This window comes from Thunnus albacares, chromosome 18, assembly GCF_914725855.1.
Source record: "Thunnus albacares chromosome 18, fThuAlb1.1, whole genome shotgun sequence".
Taxonomy (NCBI): domain Eukaryota; kingdom Metazoa; phylum Chordata; class Actinopteri; order Scombriformes; family Scombridae; genus Thunnus; species Thunnus albacares.
In genome coordinates, this window is record NC_058123.1 from 26,908,135 (window position 1) to 26,926,610 (window position 18,476).

General features: G+C 39.1%; 1 protein-coding gene across 5 annotated transcripts in view; it reads left to right on the forward strand.

The window, feature by feature from the left end:
* The first annotated feature begins 14,007 nt into the window (after positions 1-14,007).
* Positions 14,008-18,476, forward strand: part of LOC122968765 — a 29,507-nt gene continuing 25,038 nt past the window's right edge. For 2 of the 5 annotated variants that reach the window (XM_044334231.1, XM_044334227.1), the window contains exons 1-2: positions 14,707-14,811; positions 14,928-15,085. In XM_044334231.1, the coding sequence (XP_044190166.1) occupies positions 14,949-15,085 (137 nt within the window). In that variant the 5' untranslated portion in view covers positions 14,707-14,811; positions 14,928-14,948. Of the gene's footprint in view, positions 14,184-14,705; positions 14,812-14,927; positions 15,086-18,476 lie in introns of those variants that run through there. The other 3 variants (XM_044334229.1, XM_044334230.1, XM_044334232.1) reach the window with 3 other exon arrangements.

Sequence of the window (18,476 nt, forward strand, 5' to 3'; positions counted from 1 at the left end):
AGGTTGGATATCGGCCTATGGCTGGTCAGTGCATTACCATCTAGGTTGGGTTTCTTCTTCTTTGTAGGAGTTTAAGACAGCTGTTTAAAAGGCATCTGGGAAGATTCCTGTTTGAAGAGATGTATTTATAATGTTCAGGACATGACCTGAAACACTGTTGAACACCCACTTAGGTACAGGGTCAACACATGAGGTGGAGGAGTTACACTCAGTGACTGTCTTGGAAAGCTCAGTTAATGTAGTACAGGTGAATTTTCCCATGGTTTAATCATCTTTACAGGATATGCTGAGATCCTCTGTGTTTACATCAGCATCAGTACTGGTTCTAATTGAAGTTATTTTGTTACTGAAATTTTTTATGCAGAGAACTGTGGGGGAGGGGCAGTGTTGAGTAGCTGGTCAATAGTGGAGAATAATTACTCCAATAATAATAGTGGAGTTCCCAGTATTCTCTGTAATAATCTTGGAAAAGTAATCCTTTCTTGCCAGACATATTGCTTTGTTATAGACAGTCATGGCTTCTTTGTATACATTCCAGTGAACTGTGAGTCCAGTTTTCCTCCGTTTTCTTTCAGCTGCCCGACAGATTGTCTTGATCTCATTAACACTATTATTGTTTAACCATGAGGAGATTCTGTCAGTCGACTTCTTTTTAACTTTTAGTGGAGCAACAGTATTTAAAGCAGATGACAATATATCAATATGTTGTTGAAATTTTCAACCATGTTATTTAAAGGGCAGTCACAGCTGTATGGCTCAAGTGATCTCATCATATTAGAAAACATTGCTCCAGCTTTGTCATCTAGGAATCACTTTTTAACCAAAAATCCCCACTTAGTCTTTGTTAAGATTATGATGGCATCATAAAACACAATGTTCAGAAACAGGTCATTCCAATACTGAAACATTATCAATGTTTAACCCTGTTGTTATTACTAACTCTAGAGTGTTACCATGCTGATGAGTGGCTTCATTTACATGTTGGGTGAGTTCAAAGCTATCCAGTAAATTCACAAGTTCCAACGCTTTTGAGTCTTGTGATTGTATTAATATGAATATTCAGGACTCCATTCAGGATTAACCTCATCATGTGTAGTGATACCAAGTGAGATCAATTCTGAGAATTCATGTAGAAATAGTGGTAAATATTTTGGTGGCCGATATAATGTAATGATGAGCACTGACAATTCAGCTTTGAGCTCAAGAGCAAGATATTCCGATGATGTAAAATGACCCAAGTCTATGTCCTCACACACAAACTGTGTAGAGAAAATGGCTGCAATTCCTCCACCTTTCCTGTTTTGTCTGACTGACTGATAGAAATTATAGTTTGGAGGACAAGCCTCTATCAGTGTTGCTATACCTGTTTCAGCCATTTCAGCTGTAGGGATTCTGTGACAGGAGAGGAGACTGGTTGTGGCTGAACATTGACTAATTTAAGGTTACTGAGACAAGTACCAGATGGTCTGTGATTGCTATGATGTGTTTGACCATGCCACCAGCTATTTAAGGTCACTGCTATGTTAAAAGAAGCGGCATGAGGTCTGTCTCATCTTCGGTAGACACCTGAGTGGTGATGTCTGTGGTTCTTGCTGTTTAATAGTTCATCAATTTGACTAAGAGTTTCAACTTACTCTTTGGATGGGGTGTGTGTTGCAGGGGGGTCGTTGAGTCTTTGATTGGGACAGAGACAACCTCTCGATGCCTTGGGTAATTTGAAGCAGAGGATCTGGTGAAGTGGGAGCACTGTGAGGGGGGGAGAGATCCCGGTGGGGAGGGGGAGAGATCCTGACGGGGAAGGGTGGAGCAGGCTGTCCGCCTGTGTGCACGTTCTGTATGTGCTGTGGGGGGGATCCTGGCGGGGAGGGAGGGAGAAAACTGTCTGGTTGAGTGTGCTGTCCTTCACGGTTATCAACACATTCTTGTTTGGGTATGACATCCCAAGGGCATGACGAAGGTTGCCACCCAGTAGTTTTGACCCTGTGATATTTGGATGAACCCCATCAGGTTTAAAGTGGTCTTTACAGTTCCAAAAAATATTGAAACTGCCAATAAACTTTATCCCATGGGTGAAGCATGCCAATGTCAGCCATGTATTCAGGCCAAGGAGTCTGTTAAAAGAATCGATTCCTTTCTTTCAGGGCAGGATTGGTCCAGAAATTAATATATCTTGCAATTTATAGTTGCTCAGTTTTTCCAGTAGCAGGAAAAAATCATTTTTCAGGATTTCGCAGTATGTTGAAAGACCCAGGGTGGATAATAACTTTGATATTACTTGGACTTGCAGTGAGGATAGCTGGCAACAGCCCAGTCAGTTCCTTGACAGATGTGTCATCCATAGTTTGATTCTTTGCCATTTTTACAAGGTTAGTTACAGAGTCCCCAGTCAAAATAGTGCCTGAGTTAGCAGTGCTTTTTCTCACCCATGGGTTAGCTTCCTGTGTTCAGTGGCTTAGGCTCTGATTAGCTTTAGTGCTAATGGTATGAATACCTTCCCTGGGTTCAACACAGTAGTATTCCAGTATTATTCCAGTATTCCAAGTCAGTGGATCATACCTGTTGTATAAAGAGAGTTCTGGTGGTGGAGTGAGCGTTGGTGCTCTCCTATTTGATTTCCTGCTCCTATTTGATTTCTCCTAAAGGGGTTGTGACTTCCTTTACTTCATGAGCAACATTAAGTTCACACATGAGGACATCAGAGACAATAGTTTGACTTTCTCAGACTGTGCATTGCACCGAGAAGAGGACAGAAGGCATTGAAGCATTGAAGCAAACTCATGAGTAATACTGTACCAAAATTAACTGAATGGAATAATGTCAGCTACAACAACTACAATATGTTTTTAAGGGTGCTTTATGTTCTTAATGGTCAGCCTGCATAAAGGATACATTCATTTCTACCATAATGGCCAGTTTACTCCATCATAAGGCCATCTTATACAGCAAGTATATCATGTTCTTCACTGGAAGTGCACTTCACAATGTTTTCCTCACATACAGGGCACCCTATAGGGCACTTCACCATGTTTTTTCTTTCACTGAAAGGGCACCCAATTCTGCACTTCCATATGTTACACTTGGGGGAACCCTAAATGGCACTTTTTTCACTTTTTTATTTCACTAGAGGGGCACCCATAAAGAACCTCCAGCTCACCCCATTACAACAGCAACTCATAGGGACTGCATTACATCTGGTGGGGGTACTTTACAGGGCACTATCACATTTTCTTCCACTGAGGGGCACCACTGAGGGCACATCATTCCAGATTGTCAAATATAGAGGCACTCTGTAGGGTACTTCATCCTGATTTACCATAACTAAGACAGCAATTACAGAAGTTTGGTATGTTTTCTCCTTTGTGCAGGCACTTTAGAGGGCATTCTATCATAATTTGCTTTACTGTGAGGGCACCTTGGAGGGTACTTTTGCAGTATTTATTTGTCCTTGTCCCCCCCACCTCCCAAACTCTGCCTGAGTTTTCTCCCCACAACTAATAGGAATACAATGACTAACCCCTGCATGGAGGTAGGAGAGAGCAGAGCACCAAGATTCTTTCAGGAAACAGAACCTAGACACTGGTTCAGACACGTGGACGACAACTGGGTTAAGATAAAAAACCCAGGAAGTGAAAGCCTTCACAGAACACATCAACAGCAACATCATCAAACTATTGTCTCTGAGGACATCAGAGACAATAGTTTGGCTTTCTCAGACTGTGCAGGGCAATGAGAAGAGGACAGAAGCCTTGGCATTAAAGTATACAGGAAAGGAACTGGGGCTGGGTGATTTTGGGACAATTCACAAATTTAATCAAACCCTTTTCCTGCAAATTTTTTTTAGGTCTTAATGTGCATAAAAAACCTCTAACACCTGCAAGTCATTGTTATATACATTTAAAACACACAGGTCCCACATTACTATGGACTGTCAGTGCCGATTCAACTAAGCACAAACAGAGCAGAGAAGGATGTTCAAAAACAGGTCCTGGGAGCAGTCACTTATTCCATCCATCAATCAGGCAACAGCTAGCCTCGTTTGGGATGAATGGATTTCATAGAAAAACTTGGGAAAGCATCTGTGTACTGCTCTTTATCAGAGGTGGGCAAGTTAACCAGACGTACATTTGCCAAATTCACCTCAAAATCTTTTCTCACCTGAAGAAAAAAACAAAACAGTTTTAAAACAACTCTGATAAAGCATAAACCTCACCTTTGTTTTGCTATGTTTTGCATAGGTTTTGATGGAAACTTAAGGACTTTGACATCAGAGATGAGTGTTCACTTCCTCAGGTTTAGGCAACAAAAGTTCTCCCCAGATTTTAACATTGCACTCCTATAACTTTGTCAGACAGTTTAATTCATTTTAATCAAAATAAATGCAGCAAAACTAGATATATATCATCTCTTGTATACCATACACTTGAGGAGGCTGTCCTCTTGTAAACGGCTTCAAAAGTTATAAGCAATTTGCTTTGATAGCTTTATGTTTCACACCATGCTCAAATACTCTAATGAAGTTTCTGTACTGAAGCGGATCCCTGTCAAATACTGGGATGTCTATGGTAAAGACACGGAATGTTGTTTTTCAATAAGGTTGGCTGTTATTTCATTCTGTTGGTGCATTATAATGCATATGTCTCCTGGCATTTGTAGAGGGTGCATGTGCAGTTGTTCATCCTCCAGTGCAGGCTGCACACAGTTGGCTGGTATAGAGAGAGTTTGGTGTTGTGTTGCTCCACACATTTCAGTCCTGTGATAATAGTCCTGTATGTTGACCTTTGTCGCTTGCCTTGGTCCAATGGTGAATTGTTGCCTAGTTCTGTTGAGCTGTGCCCCCTGTGCCAATGGGTCCTTACACTTTCCTGGCAAACTATTGCTTTGTGGCAATGCGCTTCTTCCTAAGGGTTCATAAGACTTTGCCACTGGGCTGAGCATTTAGGAAGTTGTTCTTTGTCCAATATTCTTTTCCAGATAGGAATTCATCCCATGTGATGGTGCTTGTGAGTCACTCAGACAGTCTGAGGCAGCTAGTAGAACGGCTAATTTGGCACCAGATGTAGCTATTTTGGCATCCAGCTCCAGCTACTCCCTATTTCTTCTCAGCTGTTCCTCCTTTGCCTACAGAGCATGCTTTTCCTTTAAGACTGCAGCACAAGCAAGACGTGCAGGTCTGTCTGTCTCTGCTTTAATGCATGCAGAGGATATAATTTTACTATCTTTATTACTGCATGTATTCTTTCTATTAGAGCGTTTACTGGCAACATTTGATATCCTGTCATCAGGGTTAACATCATCAATCACATCAACGTAACCATCATCGTCGTCAGTATTAGTTAACCATTGTTGTTTTACAACCACTTTTGCCCCAAACCATATGCCATGTTTATCCCTTTCCTCAGTGGGCATTAAAGACACTACAGAATCATACACATTTGCTTCCCCACACAGACTGACAGGATTTTCAAGAGAGCAATGCACCTCTGTTACATCCCTGTTTTGCATAAGCCCTTGTGTCATTTTCCTTTAATTTATCTTTCCTTGTATTTTGTAGCTTTTTGTAGATTTTTTTTTTTTTTTTTAGCTTTGTAGTGATTTTAACAACCCTTTTACTTCTGGCAGATTTTGTTTCATCAACATTGCTCCCTTCATTAGGCTTAGTCATCGTCTTATCAGCCATGGCAGACTTTAGCAAAACTGATTTACGATCCATATTGTTCTCGTTCACCTTTTGATGATCCACAATTAATGTAGGTCTAATACCAAAGTCACAACTGATTGGAAAGCCTACTCTTGTTCAGCGACCTACGCATTGGGATTACATTCGCAGTGTTGTGCCAATTCCAATTTCCCATGTGAAGCAAAGTTTTTTGACTTGAATATAGTGACTTGACTCGACAAAAACAGGAAAAACCTACAAGCTAAGGTACTTGTCTAATTGACACATTGCCTTTGTGTAGCATGAGGTTTAAATAATTCATGTATTTATTGTACACAATCAGGTCTATCCACAGCGTAGACGGCAGTCCACATGCATTTAATACCAAGTAATAATTTGCGTGCAAACAACATATGACTCAGTGGCCCGCTACACCCATAGGGTGTAAAAACTGTGTACCTCTACTGGCAAACAACACACCTGCTCTGTGATTACTGCCTCACATGTGTACCTTCCTCATACTCAACATACCACCTACTTTGCAAAAAAAGGAATCACCACAGGTGAACACATACTACTGCATATACACACATACGAATGAACACAATACAAAAATGGCTCCAACACATGCATTTGTCTTCCTTGTCAAAACCTGGTGCCTTGATCTTGATCGCAGACAGTTCAGTCGGAGAGTCGGGTGTGTTATGCTAATAGCGACCAATGTTGCCTGGAGCTGCTTGCCTCCAGCAGAGATGAGGAGCTGGCTACAGAAGTCTGGTAACCTCACTTCTTTCTAACTCAACACTCCCAGATTTTTTTTTAAAGTTTTCTAAATTGTAGTTTTCAGCCCCAACAGATGCTGACTCAAGTGACATCACTTGAGGCAATTTTTTAAAATCAGATTTCACACAGCTCCTTCTGGAGACACAGAAGGCTTTATACTACTTTTTTCACTCCCTGACATGTGAAAACACACCGATGTGTGAAACTGATGGAGTTCCCCTTTGAGGTTTGGGAAAGGCCGTGGTTTCATTTAAATGTTAATTGAATAAACATGTCCTTTCTCGGGCTTCAAGTCAGTGTTGACTTTTTCAGTATTTGACCAAAACACACACACATTCACAAGCCACAAATATACAAACTATCATATGAGCTTCTACAATGTCAATAACATGCAATTCACTAAATACAAATATATGCTTAACTGTCTCTTACATACAAAAGGGAAAAAGTCAAGTTAGTCATCAGTGGAATATATCCTTTGAATACTTTTACTTTGAAATTTCTGTTTGAGGAACTTGTAAATGATGTAATATTTTGAAAATACCAATGGATCCAGGAGGAAATCATGTTATATTTTTGTTCACCAAGGATAAGTTACATGTGAAATATAGCATGTGATGTATAGTACGATCAGTGTGTATGTCACAGATGAGACATGGGGACAGACTGTGCAGCTCTATTTTTACCACCAGTACCATATGCAGTCAGTGTATCTGCCTATCACACAAATATCTGCTGTAAATCAGTCCCAGCTCAGGATATCAAATGAATGAACATGTGGGTCATACAGTTGTACATACTTTTCAGTCTCTAATTTTAGATTCTTGGCCCACTTACCTCATCTTCTACCCTGGGCCTTGAGGATACAGGTTACTGACTAAGACAAACAGTTCACTAAAGAGGCGTTACATGTGCTGACATTTGTCTCAGTGGGTGTCATATCAGAATTTCAAACTATTTATAATCTCTTTTTAGGGTGAGATAACATCCTAATCAAAGGTGGACAGTAACTAGGTACATTTACTTGAGTACTGTACTTAAATAAATTTTTTGAGTATCTGTATTTTACTTGAATATAAATTTTTTTGGAAACTTATGACCTTTACTCCGCTACCTTTTAAAGCCAAATATTGTACTTTTGACTCCACTACATTTCTATGAAGGTTACTGTTACTCGTTACTCAGAAGCATAGCTTTGAAGTCATGGAAGGATGAATTTTCTTTCCTTTTCTAAAATGCAATAGGCCATATGCTGTGTTCATTACAGGAGAAAAATCGATCACAGTAAAGTTCTGCTACACTGTCAGTCACGTTCAAAGTGCTTTTTGAACAGTTCAATTTGAACTTGGTGGTGATAATGATGGCTACAGCAGATAAAGATGACAATTCCTTACCAGAGCACCCATGGCCATATCTGAAGTCCATGTTTCAGATTTTTGAAATGAAAGCAATGTTACTGTCGGGCAGTTATAAAGCTAGAGGTTTGTAACTGGGATTTTAAGGTAGGTAGGTTGTTTTTTATTTTCTGAGGAAGCTGCATCTACAGCAATCTGTGCCTGATGCACACATGTGCATGAATGCACATGCATGTGCACTTGCACACACACACACACACACACACACTGCCAGAGCTGTATCAGAACACTGCCATGCTGTTCTGTGGGGGTGGGGTGGGGGGTGTTTAATAAAAAAATGAAAAAGACAATGATTGTCCTTTTGTTGATTCAATTGTGTTTCTATAGGCATTTATATAGGCTTTGTAGTATATTCTAGAAGATTTTTGTTCTACAGGTTCTACAGGCAAGTCAATGTATTTAGTAAGTTGTTTCAGAGTCATTAGGATCTGTAAATGCTTTGTGGCAACAATACAACAATGCGTTAACATTAAAAAGAAAATGTGCTTTTGAATACTTATGTATTTTTAAAAGCAAGTACTCCAGAACTTTTACTTTAACTCAAGTAAAAATTTGACTGAACAACTTGTATTGGAGTAATATTTGAGCAGGAGTATCTATACTTTGAGTCAAGTTATGGAGTTGTGTACTTTGTCCACCACTGATCCTAATCTACTTTGGCTTTTACTTTCTTCTTTCGAGTGTTGCAAATAGGTTTCTTTACATTGCGTCATAATTTAGTTTACTCTGTTTGGAAAGCAGTGCTCGTGTGAGACTGGTCAGAGTGTGTCTGATAAGTGGGTGTTAGTCTCAGCACCAACTGACACAGGGGACTCTTTTCTGGGCTCAGCTCCTGAGTTTGGAGGGTGTTGGAATGGAGGATGTCTAGGGGGCTGGATTTATAACCTAACATGCCAGATGGTTTGTGAACCGTGTGAGAAGTAGTCCATGGAAACTGTTTGGAAAAGGGCATGCACTTTCAAAAAAATACTTGGCAGGTGATTGGATGAACCATCTGTCTATCACTGTCTATCACCGTCTTACCCTGTGAGGCAGCTAGATTTGCAACGCTGATTGGTACATAACACACATAACTTGAAGTCTGACAAGATGGATTCTTGTGTGAAGTTGTAATCTTGCAAATCCAGCTGCCTCACAAGGCAACTGGATTTAAGGTGATAATTAACATTCTTTTGAAATTCTTTTGAATGTTAATTATTGGTGGGTATCTGCCTAATTCTGCTCTACATGTATTTGTTGGTGTTTTTCTGTGTATGTGTAAAATGTATCTGCAGAATTCTGTATGTAAAGATTTAGACTGAGTGGACCCCATACTTCACTACCATACAGTGCAATGGGCTGGATGACACTATCAAACACTTTAAGGCAGATTTTAATTGGAATTTGGACATAATATTTTCTCTTAATTGCATTTAGAAGTCTTCAAGCTTTTTCTTTTAGCGCATTCACTGCCATGTTGAAACTCCCTGATGCTGTTATGGTTATACCAAGGTAGGTATAACTCATACCATGTTCAATGATATGATTAATTATGGTAAACTGGTATTTGTTCTCCTGATATCTGGGATGTTTTTGAAAAACCATGATATTAGTTCTATTCATATTTACTGCCAGGACTCTGTTCTGACAATACTTTCCTCCTATATCCAGCTGTTGCTGAAGTCCTTGTTCAGTAGGAGACAGTAGAACAACTTATTTACAACAACTTACTGTCTCATAATTCTGATCTACTCACTAGATGGAAATTGTGATTTACCTGTTGCTTCATAATTTAAATTTATTTACTTTCTCACAATTGCAATTCACTTAATATCTCATAAATTTAACGTATGACTCACCATCAGTATCTTTTATTTTGTTCTTCCTAACGTTTCACCTAGTTTTTCTTTTACTGGTGGGCTTCCATAGATTTGCCTGGTGAAATGATTTATTTGCACAATTACAATCTTTATTTAATAAACATTAACTACTGAAGAATATCAATAGTATATAATCGAAGTGCAATGATTTCCATTTGATGGTGTCGTCATAGATTCCAGCTTTGATCAGCACACAGGAAGGGCTCCTTGTAAAATGCTATGGATGAAACAGTTCTATATCCACCATATTAAAGGCATTACTGGGGAAGTCTGTATAATAGCAAAAAGACCAACATCAGGTTGCAGAAGATGAACAGCAACATGAAGAACATATGGGTCAGGTTTCATGTTGGTAAATGCAGATTTATCATCTCTGAGTCTAACTTCTCAAATCTCTTATCTTTTAGTTTTTTTTTTTTGTTTGATCAGTACAGAGCAACACTTAACATTCATAATGTCATTGATCTAAATTGCAAATATATAATGATATGTAACATGCTGCAGGTAGAAAGTTTGCATGGAGCATGTAGCATATAGCATGTCACATTTATGCAATAATTGCGTCATATTATAAATAATAATATGACGCAATTATGTAAATTACTAAAAAAAATGCCAGTCATGGCAGCAATAGCAACTTTGAAGCCAAATAGCTGAGGGTGTAAAGGCTCAACAAAAACTGATATGGACCCATAAGCATGACACTCAGACCAGGCAGGTAAAATACAATGTTCAAGTTTTCTGGGAATCAAAAAACAGGCAAAACTCAAAACCAGGCGAGCAGGGGAGATCAGGCAAATCTGTCCAAAAGTGATCAATCTAGAGAGTTAGAGTCTAAAAGGCAGGCAGAGGGTCATAATAGACGGAATGCAGGCAGGTACAGAAAAAAAGCACAGTAGACAATCTGGCAGGGAATGAATGGAACTGGATTTACTGTGTACTGCCAGGCTGACTGAACAGGTGGGCAGGGAAGTCAGACGATGGGGAATGGCGGGAACACAGGGTTTACTGCAGGGCAAGTGGGAGTGGCAGGATCTGAAATGACAGGAAAGTTAGTATTATGGCAGTGGAGAAAAAGCAGACAAGAAAAACATAAAACTAAGAATTGGCAGAAAATTTGACAGACAGATTCATCTGAACCTCTGCAAATAGACAACAATCTACAAATAAACAACACTGTAAAAGTAGCTCATCTGTAATTGTGATCTGTTGGTGGCGCTAGAAGAAAAGACAGAGGATGACCAAAGTCATTATGATAAAATGAATCTAATTTCCTGTCAATCAATCAAATAATGTTCAACATGCTACACTCTGGACTAAATGTTAGACCAACGGACTAACAAACCAACAGGCAGACAATCCAAGAACACAGTGCTAGCATTAATTTAGGTTGAGGTTAAATAAAATTATTCTTGCTTGCTTCCACCATCAACATTTTTTTTTTCTATTTCATTATTTATTTTATTTATTAGGTTAACAGTAAACTGGTCAGTTTAAACCCTAACAAATCTAAGGGTGCAGATAATTTAGATCCTTCCCTCCTGCGTCTTTTTGCTAATTTACTTGCAGCACCTCTAGCTCGTGTTTTTATTTAGTTGTTTTACTTATCATTTGAATCAAGTAAAATTCTGAAAATCTGGAAGGTTGCACAGGTTATTCTGTTACATAAAGGTGGTGAACCTAGTGACTTAAATAACTACTATCCGATCTCAGAATTGTCCTGCTTAGTAAAAACCCCGTGTCCCGAGTGAATTCTCAACTGAGACTTTTTCTAGAGACAAAAAACGTATTACAGCCTGAGGAGCCAGGATTTAGATCTAGTCATAGCACAACAACAGCTGCATTATGTGTAATTAACAATATTATTGAAGCCTTGGACAATCATCAACACTGTGCTGCACTTTTCATAGACCTATCTAAAGCATCTGATTCAGCTGATCATAGTATTTTACTTAAAAAACTATGCTTGATAGGACTAAATGAACAGCCCATTAAATGGTTTTATGACTATCTCTCAGGTAGAGCTCAGACACTAGTTTACAACCGTTCCAAGTCAAGTCCCCTTCATGTTGTATGTATACAGCTCAGCTTCACCAGACATGCAGACCTGCAGCTATTTATATATGACACGAGATAAACGGAAGAGCAGAGCAGAGGAGAGAGACGAAGACAGTGATGTAACCTTGCTATGCTACAAGTCTCAACCTGCGCACTCTTATTTGACATGTTTCTTTTCTTCCTGAACATGAATAATTTTAAAAATATTTTCACTAAAAAAATATTTGTATTAACCCAATATTTGCGCTTTTCTGAATACCGTATTTGTATTTGTGTATATATCTGTCACCCCAAATTGTAATGTACATTTTTATCCAGATAACACTATTTTATATGCCACTGGCTCTTCTTTTAATCTGGTCATTGCAAGTCCACAGTCTGCTTTTGATACATTTCAGATCTCACTCATCAAACATAAGCTTGTTTTAAATTCTGGCAAAACTAAATGTATGCTATTCTCTAGGTCACTGAAGAGTATCCAACTGCCCATAAAACTTGGGACTCTGGCTGGATGCCAGACTCACTTTTAAGACCCATGTGGAACACATATCACGCAAACTGAAGGTCGAAATTGGATTTCTGTATATGTATATTATGTGTATGTAAAGAAACAAATCATGTTTCTCTTCTGCTTGTTGGAAGACCATTATATAATCTACAGTTCTGTCTGCGACTCTGTCTAACACAGTGCACTGTGCTTCATCACAGGTGATAAAGTCCTCACTCACCATTGCATCTTATATGAAAAGGTGGGATTGTCCTCCATAACAAACACAAGGGAGCAGCATTGTATGATTTATTTATAAGGCTCTACTGCAAAAAGTGCCTCATTACCTCTGCTCTCTGGTTACACTTAAATACAGTACTAACAATGTTAGATCACAGGACATTTTAACATGAACCGTACCTCTTATTCACACTGAACTTGGAAAAAGTGGTTCCAAATACTGCACCGCTACAAATGTAACAAGCTGCAAAAAATGTGACTCTAATTTCTCTTGAACATTTTATATTTATGTATCACAATCCCATTTGTAATTGCTTTTCTTAATGTGAAAATAATGTCTAACTGTGTCTGTGAATTATCTGTGTATCTATGCTTTGACTGTTTTATGTTTATTCTTGTACACTGGTCACTCTTGAAAAAGAGCACCCGGACAGGAGGTGGAACAAATGTTTTTGTGTTCCCTCAGAGACACATGGAACAGCCAGAAAGGACAATTCATATCTCTGTCAACACAGATACAGTCATCTGCACGTCTCCAAACACCCGTGCACATTTGCTTATAAGCAGCCCAAAAAAGAATGTTCCAAATTTATTTTATTGTAACAAAACAAGACTTGTGGTAGAGTCAAATGCACATTTGCAGTAAGTGTTTTTGGCAGAGCTGAGTGTGTCTGTGTCAAGAGGGCTGACATTCCCAGCATACCATTCTGCAGGACTTACTGTACATGTATGGCAGGAAGAGTGAGTTTCAGGGTGTGAGCCAAGGTCATAGGGGTAGGGGGTCCAAGGGGCCATTGGTCCCTCCACTTTACCCTCCTCCCACATTCTTTTTAAGTCACGAATCACTGTATCCCTGCAAATGCCCTTATATTGCAACACCCTAAGACATTAGGTAAAATAAAGCAGGCAAACATAAAACGGGAAGAATATTTACATTTTAATCCAATCAAAGAGGACATTTTCACACAACTCAAATGCATACAGTGCACATTGCAACCAATAAAAATGTTTCAATGCTGTGTGTTACATTGTTTAAGTCTGTTTGAGCTGTTAACTTGTTCATGTGAAAGTTCACATGAATTGGTTAATTCATGATATCACATTGAAATGACAGGTCCAAAGCATTTCCTTTTTGAGTAAACGCAATTGAGGTTCTCCATAAGTTTATTTAGGCTATTGCAGGCTATGAATGACATTTTCACAACAGCATGGCATGTTGATAATTTGTGAAGGGGAAGCAGTAGGAAAGGAATATTTTTTTCTGATTTATCATTAAATATATGTATTTGGGTCATGGCTGCTTACAACAACGATAACATTCTTATTGCTTGCTTGCTGTCACTCAGCTCTCACACACACACAACATACACACATATTTTTTGGCTGCCGTATTTCTGAAATGAATCTGGCGCCCCTGGTGTGAGCCGGATATATGCTCCATAAAACTTAAACCGCAAATAACACATGACTTGACACATGACAGTGGTGCTGATTTTAGACCTAAGCAGTGATGCTGGCAGTGAAGCCCCAGAATAAAGATGTCTGTTTCACTTTTGTTCAGAGTGACATATCTCAAAATTGCTGATCAGATTTCCTTGCTGTGGATATTCATGGTACCATTTGGATGAATTCTGATGATTTTGTTGACGGCTCCCTTTTTCTCAAGAACCACTATCAAGATAAAGGTATTATACTTACCATAAGTGATAAGTCTTACATCTTTTACAACTATTTTTGCTTTTGAGTCATATTACAGTATTTGCTACTTGTTATGATGTAAAGATAATTTGCCGGGAACATGTATCCACTTTAAACCCCCTTAATCAATATTTTTATAGTAGCAATGACTCAAATGATAAAAGTGTCTCCAGTGGTGGAAGAAATCCTTGGATGTTTTACTTAGAATAAAATTACCAAAACTGCAATGTAAAAATTCTAAATTACAGGTAAAAGTCCTGCATTTGAAATTTTAGTTAAGAAGTATTATTGGCTGAATTTAATTGAAGTATTAAAAGTATTTCTTTTGCAGAAAATCAGCCGCTGTGACTGATATATAAACTATATCTTACAATAAAGTACGTTATTAATACTGATGCCTCAATGTGTAAGCAATATTTTACTGTATTATTCCAAGCATGTATCAGGGCAGTGGATCTTCTGCGTGTGTGTGTTGGAGGGTGTTATTTTTAGTCAGGACAGCCCCTAAAACATCTAACAGCAGGTTAATGGCTCGCAGAGTGACAGTATATAGGAGAGCTGTCTGCACTGCAGCTTCTCTGCACAGATTAGTGCACAGAAGATCAGCACTATAAGGTACATCACCTCCACCTCTGCAGGACTCAGGATGCCACAATCATTATAAAAAAGAGAAATATGGATATAATAATGATTCTTCAGAGGTTTATTCACCCTTTTCTCTCTGTTTGCAGGGAGTCTGAAACCGTTTGAAGATGTCTAGTGATAAGAACCCTGAGGTGGCTGGCTGCGATGCCTCCATCATGAAGAACGTCTGGGAGATCAGAGAGCGAGAGTACGGACAGAAGATGCAGCTGGAGCAGGAACGAGTGGAGAAGAGCGCTTTGATCTCGTAAGGATTGAAACTGTTTGTCTGTCTCTTCACAGGCTGTCTGCAGGTCCTTAAAAAGTCTATAAAAAGAAATACATGGTATTTATGGCGTCTAATTTCCACATAAAGATTTTTTTTGGCATTTTGCCTTAATGGGATAGTAACCAGTAGTACTAGTAGAGGACAGGAAATGTGGAGAGAGATCATGTTTTTATGTTGTCTGTGTCTCATACCCTGACACCAATATGATGCCGCAGCATAAACATTTTTATCATACTTTATTTATGTCAATCTACTATTTATATAGTGATTCAGAATGATTGAATATTTTCAGCAGAAGAATATGATTGTATGATAAACCTAACACTGTAACACTGTCCTGCAGAGATAAATACAAAGCAATCCTAATATTTACTTGCATGTGTGCAAACGCAGGCTAATGCAATTTATCACACTACATATTATATTGGTCTTAAAAAGGTAAAAACCACCAACTACTAACTACTAATAATCAATGTTAAAGTAATTCAACTATCTGATTGACTGTCTTTGTGAGCTTGACTGATAAACTGTACAGATTGAACGCTGAACCTTGAATTTCAATTGGGTTTGGTCCACCTCAAATATATATAGATATGCAATAGTTAACGTAAGCAAGGTGCAGACTCAAATGAACAACTGAGAGGCAGGAGCAAGGTTTACTCAACAGGCGGGCAATCAAAACAGGCAACCAAGCAAAACGGGAAAAGCCAGCATACAGGCAACAATCTGCTGGGCAGGAAGGTAATGGCAGGTTCTGAAATGACAGAAGAGGTTATTGATTGATAGACTGACAACAAATGTTTTAGTTTCTTCTGCCCATTTTCATCTAACCTTCATCATGTAAGAATGGAAACATCTCACTTTATGACTTTATTCTGCTAACAAATAAAATTCTTACATTCAAAGAATGTAAAAATTAAGTCATCCCGTGAGGAAAATTTGATCCATTAGCACACTGAAAGGTTAGCAGCTGACTCTGACACCAGAGCTCAGACAGTAGCTAAATGTACTAAAATGGATTGTATGTCATGACCCTTTAGGCAGCTTTGGCAGCTGAAAAGATTTACTGGGAGTAATGAATACCTGAACAAAGTGACACAAATAGTGTTTTTACAGTCGACACTGAACAGTGAGGGAGGGAGTTACTGCACACCAGAGAGCCAATACAAGGTTCCCTCATGAGGTTCTGGGTACAAATGTCAATCTGTAATCTGTATACACAAGACACGAGACACAAGATATTTTAAGCCCACCTTAAAAGCAACTAACCCTAACCCAACTACAATATTTTAACAACAATACCAACGTCATGTTTTAGCCCATTTACTATTAAGTAACAGTTTTAAGTGTTAATTAATTGTATATGAATTTTAAGTTTAAACAGTTACTTAATAATTTCTACATATTGATAGCTGACTTCTTCATATTTGACAGTTGAGGTGTTGTGTGCCACCAATAGTTGCCGTCTCCTCAAAATGATGCTGGAGTGAGCAAGGACATCCCGTTTGGTGAATTAAATTCTTCCGTCCTTGCATCTCTCTCTCACATCCTTGCTGGGAGGAGCTGAAATGAGAGCTATATATAGCACCCAAAGGTGTCAGCGGAGCACTGAGTTCAAACACTGATTGTGTTTGAACTTCTGGTGGTTGAGGAGAATCAGTGGAAGTTGTTTAGTAGTAGTCTATCTGCGGACCATGGATGTATTATAAGAGCTGGACAACAGACTGAAAATGGTGCCTATTCAGTCCAGTAAGAATTGCTTGCCTGGTGCGTATGTGCATATGCCAAAAAAAGTTTCTACCTTCTGGGTTTGCTTCTGCATTGTGCGGCCCACTGAATATGCTCAGTGGTGTTTCCCCTGCTGGCCCCACCCACGAGTTCCCGCCTGGCCCATAGACTTTATATTGTGATAATGTCACTGACTTTTAAATCGCTTTTCCCGGCTCAAGGAAACTTTTATATAATATAAAACCTCCATGGATCAAAAATTCATAATAGAAAGAGTCTTAATTGACCTTGTCTGCAGTTCAAAGTGTCCTATCAACAGTTTTATAGATGTCTCTTTTACAGCGGTGGTCTATGGGGATAATGCTTTTTAGGCTGCAGGGGGATTCTTCACTGTAATACTGTGAGTGACCACTGGGAAAAATTGGCTGCAAGGCCATGTAGGTCTGCGAGTCTGCAGATAGACCTACTTACGTGAGTCTGTACCAGTGGAGGCTGGTCCATAGAGGCAGAGGAGGTTGCTCCTCCTCTATTTTTTGAGAGGCAAGAAGGAGATCAAAATATAAAAAAGAATATTTGGATGAAATAAACCATTACCAAATCTCAGTATTATTTATAAAATAGTTTTTCTCTCTTCTTTGGAAAAATCCATTATTGAAATTCTGGTTAAAATGCTTCAACAGCTACACCTGCAGGGCAGGAGGACAAAGAGCAGCTTGTGTGAAGTGGTGGTGGGCAGTGGAGGAGAGTCGGGGGAGTGGGTGACAGAGGAGGACAGGCGCCTGCTGTCCTCCTCGGGGCGGGATCTCTTACATCAATTTAATGTACTTCATTTTTTTTCATGCTTATCTATGATTGGCCAAGACACGTAAAATGATGTTCCAAGGGAGGACGTCCTCCCTAACCAATCAACAACCAGAATGCAATATTGACATCATGTTGGTCCAATGATAGTTTCCAGATTTCATCGTCAATTCTCTCCACTGTAAGGCAGTGTAGCAGCAGTAGATAACGAGCAGTAGATAGCTCCTTACGTTAGCAAACACAACAGTTGGCTTGTTGTGGCAGCCTGAAGGACTCTTTGTACATCCATGGAAGGACTGTTAAGGACTGTTGTTAAAGTAACGGGAGAATGGATCTGGACTGTGTGGCACAGCAGCGGCAGGATGCTGCCGGGGAGGCTGGAGAGAGAACCAACTGGAGAAACAACCAGGAGAGTTAGCTTGTTTGTCATCGTTGCTAATGATATGAGACTAGTTAACCAACAGCCACAAAGTTCTGTTAACTAACAAATAAGATGACCAACAGCCACAGATGGACGTTATGACATGGATACTTCATCTCCATGAAAGAAAGAAGACAACTTGAGTCAGATATAGCTTCTCTCTCTCTGTTTCTTTGGTTGCTAATTTCATCTCTGATGGTTAAATGTCTCTCTGTGGTTGTTGTGTGAATTTATCTCCTTAACAAGAATGCAGCAGAGATCATATAATGTGCTGTGGGCAGTTTCCTTGTTGAAGTTACAGTGAGCTGTAACACTCATTCATTCATTTGGAATTGATCTGGTTTTTAATTGAGTGGTTGTTCAGTCACCTGTTGATGTTGTGTGATTGGCTTAAGACATTTTCTTCAGTTCGTTTTTAAG